General features: G+C 42.4%; 1 protein-coding gene across 1 annotated transcript; it reads right to left on the minus strand.

The window, feature by feature from the left end:
- Positions 1-3,245: 3,245 nt before the first annotated feature.
- On the minus strand, positions 3,246-5,401 carry LOC143028812 (uncharacterized). The gene is made up of 2 exons (XM_076191176.1): positions 5,252-5,401; positions 3,246-3,834 (listed from the first exon to the last, which is right to left on the minus strand). Exons 1-2 carry the CDS (start codon positions 5,399-5,401, stop codon positions 3,472-3,474), a joined length of 513 nt encoding a protein of 170 aa, XP_076047291.1. The 3' UTR covers positions 3,246-3,471.
- Between the last annotated feature and the right edge of the window lie 599 nt (positions 5,402-6,000).

Raw genomic sequence — 6,000 nt, forward strand, 5'->3', positions numbered from 1 at the left:
ATTTTTTTCCAAGTGTCCACCATCTCCGACTCATAAATTGCGATTCCTGGTTATAGTGTTGTGCGTAACGATAGAAAGAGGACCGGAGGAGGGGTATGTACTTTCATTTGCAATGATTTAGCATTCAACCCCCGTACAGACCTTATGAGTAACGAGGGGCTCGAAGCTGTGTGGGTAGAAATATTGTTACCTAAATCGTATCCCATCTTATGTGGGGTCTGTTACAGACCACCGAAACAGATGTCCTTCTATATCTCATTAGAATCTACACGTTTCAATCGGGTCAATATGCATGACCAAAAAACTATTATCCTAGGTAATTTTAATACGAATCTGGCAAGTACAAATAATAACCTTGTTAAGGCAATGAGAGACTTGCTAAAATCTCATGGCCTGTCACAACTGATTGACGAGCCTACTAGAATAACAGGCACATCCAGGTAAAATTATAGATCTTATCCTGGTCTCCGATTGTAATATGATAACGCAGGCCACTATATTGTACTGGGAAAGCTCGGAAGACGATTTTCAACAAGCACAACACTATTTCTTTGTCGCGGATAGTGACGATTTTATTGTTCTTATCGGCTTAAGAAACCTGCACAGCGAAGCTATAGCGATAATCCTATACCACACTCCTGGTCATATGGCCAATTCCCGAAGGTTGAGTGTGGTTGAATTTTCCGCCAAAATCATCGGAAATTTAAAATTCCCGGCTCTGTGCAGGCATGCGCATTGTCGACCCCACCTCCCCCTTCCTACCCCTCCCTTCTTCCCCGGCTCCCCGGCTAGCTGAGCTCACTTCAATGAGAAATGAAGGCTTCGCCTGTGGGAGGAGGGAGGGACCCTAAATCTATGTAGGTTTCTTAAGCCGATAAGAAGAATTTAAGCGGCACGAGCCGCGACAAAGAAATATTATCGGCTGAAAGAAACCTGCACAGCGAAGCTATGCATGAGACGAGGACAGGTGGGAGGAGAGGTAAAGCCTGATTCACAGAGCGGAAAGACAGGTGTGCCCGGGACCTCGGGGTTAGGGGAATCCTAAATTTCGAGTTATAGAAGATGATCCTCAAAAATCTCTTCCGTGTGGTCCACGTAGTCTTCGAACGCACGGACCGGGCGCAGTGGATGTGGGCGTCCTCCCTCCCGGAAGGATTGTATTCTGAGAGGGCCAATCATGTCGTCCGCTCGGCCGTTCCTGTCCAGGAATGTTGGTGATGGAGGTTAGGGCCGAGCTGTCCTCCTCCAGTTTGGAGACGGACGGGTGGCGGTTGATTGCCACCACTGTGAAGCCCTGTAGTCCGTAGTCAAGGCGAGCAGAAAGACGACACGTTGAGGGAAGTGATCTTCCTCCATAATGGCCCTTTCGAACGCCAGGAACTGCAGAACACGATGCAAGGACCAGCCCAGTAACGGAAGATGTCTCGGCTCTCTCGAGGCTCTGATCCCCTTCATTAGGAGGGTTAGAGCCCTCTGTGGCACTCGGATGTTCATGCCCAATATTATCGGCTGAAAGAAACCTGCACAGCGAAGCTATGCATGAGACGAGGACAGGTGGGAGGAGAGGTGAAGCCTGATTCAAACCGTTATTACGTGTGTCTTTCCTATGGGAGACTTATTCATTTTATCACTCAGTAGAGGGGAGAAAGAAACGTCAAGTACCCACGCCGAAGAATGTGACATGCACATTGCACTGTTCACACGATGACCATCATGACTGTAGATTAGCTCAAGTTGAATAGGAAAAGTCATGTCCATTTCGACCTGAGTCACAGTGAGCGTCGAAATTAACTTTAACATGGTAAAATTCTCGACCATCATGACTGTAGATTAGCTTAAGTTAAATAGGAAAAGTCATGTCCATTTCGACCCGAGTTTTTTTTTTTTTATGGTCAAGGCATTTTATCTATACAATACCTAGCACTTTGCGTCAACTTAAACTGTACTATTTAAATCATTTTCCTCTTCTCATTACGCTAAATGTTTGTAGTTTATCTTTGAACCGATTTATACTAATTCTAACACTAGACTCCCTAAGCCTAAAGTTCTTTTGTGTTTTACTTGGGGGTGGAACATCAGGTAAGTCATCTTTAAACTCAAGCCAGGTGAAGTTGACAAGAGGTTGGCTGTGGCTCAAGAGAAGATCTGTGTGGTAACATGGTATATATATTTTTATATATATATATATATATTTTTTATTTATTTATTTATTTATTTTTTTGCTTAAGAAACATGGAAGGAGGGTGGTGCCGTGAGGCGTTAGACCATTGAAGGTCGGAGGTATGGTGCTGCCGAGGCCTGATGATCCTCGGGGCGCCACCCTCCGTATCATAAGACACGTCCCCTTGTCTTCCGGGAAGCCCGGGTTCTTACCACGGACGACTCGAAGACGTATGGGGAACGGATTACGAGTGGAAATGTCAGACTACGCCTAGGGCCTGACAGAGCAAGCCATAAAGGCCTGTCTACACGAGCGGGCCTGATCGGCGGGTTTGCCCGTTAACGGGCAAATTCTCGCGGGCCTGCCCGTGAATGTTGTCCACACGACCGAAGTGATGAACAGCTGGGCCTGCCCGACGATGTTGCCAGTAGCGGGTGGAGTGCTGTACGAGAACCATGGTGCCTAGCATTGTCAAGAAAAAGATTTTGTGCTCTATGATAATAGCTGTGTGTCTCAAGAAGAAAAAGAAAAAAAGGATATGGTGTAAAGATTGGTTAAAGAAAAGAAGTATGTTTGGAAGCACTGCAACAATTTCATGAACTACAAAGTAGTGAGGAACACGACTTCAGAAATTACCTGAGGATGAATGTAAGCACTTTTTACATCTTATTATCAAAGGTGGAGCCGTACATAGTGAAGAAAGACACAGTTATGAGAAACAGCATTACAGCAGAAGCTCGTCTGGAAGCAACTCTGCGATATTTAGCAAGTGGGTCTTCTTATTCGGAGTTGCAGTACAGTACACGCATATCAAAGCAAAGTTTGTCCCGCATAATACCAGAAACATGTAGGGCCATATACGAGGTGCTGAAGGCTGACTACTTACAGGTTAGTGAATCTGTTATAAACATGTTACGTGTAAATAATGTAAATATGTACCTGTGTTATGTTAATCACATGATTAATGTAACTAAATAAATAAGACTCAATTATGTATTATATTTTTATTATAATCATTATTGATTTGATAACGTTTGATAACGTTGGGTGTTATAGCATTTAAACTAATGAAACATATAAATGATTGGGAATATTGTATTGTGTAATACATAATTGACTTAATTGCATACAATGCACATTCAAAACAATAAACAGACCATGCACTAGGAAAGAAATTAATATAATTCTGAACAAACTTAATGAACTTTTTGAGCGCTTATATAGATACATACAAATATGTATGTGATGTCGCTATACTTACATTTTGTCCAATACCTTTACCAAATAATAAAATTATTACATGATGACAGTTATTCTACGATCTTAGTAGACGAGGAAAGCCTTCCAAGTCGACCGAGAAAAATTATATCCTGAACTAACTTCTGAGCGTAAATCTGATTTTCACTATTAATTTCTTTAAGATTATTTGCAACCACAGTTCCGAAAGCAGAAAACACATTTTCTGTTTGAGACAATGATTTAAGTTCGTCATAAGCCTTTTGCATTAGTTGAGTTTCATCAATAATCGTTTTGCGTGGCTTTTTTGCTGGTCGTGCATGAGAAGGTCCTGGCGCATGCGGGTCTGACACCACATGTTGACCAGGTGGGATGTCAGCAGTTCCAGGTGTTACCTCGGAAGCATCAGCAGCAGCCAACAGTGGGTCATTAAAGATCTAGAATATAAGAAACTGTGTTACTTATGGTTATGTCATTGAATTACGTAATTAGGCAGTTATAGATCGAATTTTTTATAGGAAAACATTACCAGTACCATTCTCCTTATTTATTATTATTTTTTTTTTTACGTTTGACAGATCCCTACAACCCCAGATGAGTGGATGCGTGTGGCACATGGCTTCAAAACACGGTGGAATTTCCCGAACTGCGTCGGAGCCATTGATGGGAAGCATATCTTGATAAGACCTCCGCCTGACAGTGGCTCCTATTTCTATAATTACAAAGGCAGCCATAGTATAGTTCTCATGGCTATTTGTGATGCTAATTGTGAATTTTTATATGTTGATATTGGCTGCAATGGGCGAGTGTCGGACGGTGGTGTGTGGGATAATACACTTATCAGTAGCCGTATTGTCACAGATACAGCAGGTCTCCCTAGCGATGCAAAACCTCAAGGAAGTGACAGAATGCTACCATACGTATTTGTGGCAGATGACGCTTTCCCCTTGCAACGCCACATTTTGAAACCGTTCTCTCACCAGACCCAAAGTAATGAGGAACGCATTTTTTCTTATCGCCTATCTAGGGCTAGACGTACAGCAGAGAACTCCTTTGGGATTTTAGCTAATGAATTTAGAATCTTTCTGTCACCCATAAACCTATCTCCAAACAAGGTTGAGGTGGTAGTATTAGCATGTACTGCCTTACATAACTTTCTTAGACGTGATCATGTCACGCAATATACGCCTGAGGGGTCTTTGGATTGTGAGGATGTTGCAAGATGTACAATCCTCCCTGGTACATGGCGTGAAACTCCGGACTTGTTGCAGCTACAAAGAAAACGACGGAACACAAGTAGAGAAGCTCAAAGTGTACGCCATGACTTTATGGAATATTTCAATAATGAAGGTGCAGTGTCATGGCAGTACAAAGCTGTGCAAAATCATTCCACCACTTAAATATTTTCCTTTCTTCATTATCACACTTATGACTACATATACTGAAATGGCAAATCCTCTTCACAACATGTATAGGCTATAGTAGTATAGTACATGTATGAACTTCTATGCAATATTTTGTTACAAACTGATTATTTCTATAACTAATTTTGTTTTGCAATAAAAACACAGATAATGTTATCTGAAGGTGTCATTTATATATTATTTTGTGTAAAATAAAATGTATAGTTCCATTAAATAACAGATGCAGTTATGTATTATGAATAACCTTTATTGATTCAATTTTCACTAACTTCTTAAACACAATGGGTATTGCTCGTATCAGCCATACTACTGAACTTCTCCAAGTTATCTATTAATAAAATCAAAGTCAGGTTAATTGCAATAAAAATTATTAACCATGCAGTTCACTATTCACGAGAGAGAGAGAGAGAGAGAGAAAACTTAGTCTTACCTCATAATCAGATGTTTCTCCGGAAGACGTATCCTCACCATTCCCAGTGTTTTGGCTTGTGTCCAAGTTTGACGATGAAGGTCTTGGATTTTCACTGTCATGGAGGAAAATCAGGTCATAGACTTCTGTGAATTCTTTACTTTCTTGCATTCACGCCGATATTGGTTACGCAGCGTGTCTATTTTCTTTTTTATGTCATCCGTCGTAACGGAAGTACCATGCTCTCTCATCTCCGCGGCAATAGCCTTCACTGCTGTTATGCGTTTGTCTCTGTTCTTATAGCATTTCAGCTTCACATTCCATAAACATGGATTCTTACGATAAAGGTCAATCAAAGTACTAGTAAGTGCTTTAGACCAATAAATTGTTGGTGGCTCACTAGAGTTATCCTGGGCTGCCATCGTTAAATGTTCACTGTGCTACTATGCCGTGGAATGTGGGATGAAGGCCCGCTGTGGGTTCACGATATTATCTTGCGTCTGGCAGGGTAGAAACTCCAGCTACCGGGCACCAGCTCAGTGATTTCGCTCGGCGGCCTTTCGGGCAATTTGATCGTTTGCCCGTCAAATATGCCCGTTAACGGGCAAGCCCGCCGATCAGGCCCGCTCGTGTCGACAGGCCTTAAGGCGTTATTGGGTCATTACTGGTCGGAGGTATGGGGCTGCCAAGAGGCCTGATGATCCTCGGGAGCACCCCCCTCCGTACCATAGGACACGTTCCCACGTCTTCCGAGAGGCCCGGGTTCTACC

Source organism: Oratosquilla oratoria, chromosome 10, assembly GCF_046742065.1.
Source record: "Oratosquilla oratoria isolate Oo_2021 chromosome 10, ASM4674206v1, whole genome shotgun sequence".
NCBI lineage: Eukaryota > Metazoa > Arthropoda > Malacostraca > Stomatopoda > Squillidae > Oratosquilla > Oratosquilla oratoria.

Coding starts and splice junctions, on each gene's coding strand:
- LOC143028812 (XM_076191176.1), bottom strand. CDS start 5,401: ATGCAAGAAAGTAAAGAATTCACAGAAGTCTATGACCTGATTTTCCTC. Junction 3,835..5,251: donor GAGAAACATCTGATTATGAG/GTAAGACTAAGT, acceptor CTTATATTCTAG/ATCTTTAATGACCCACTGTT.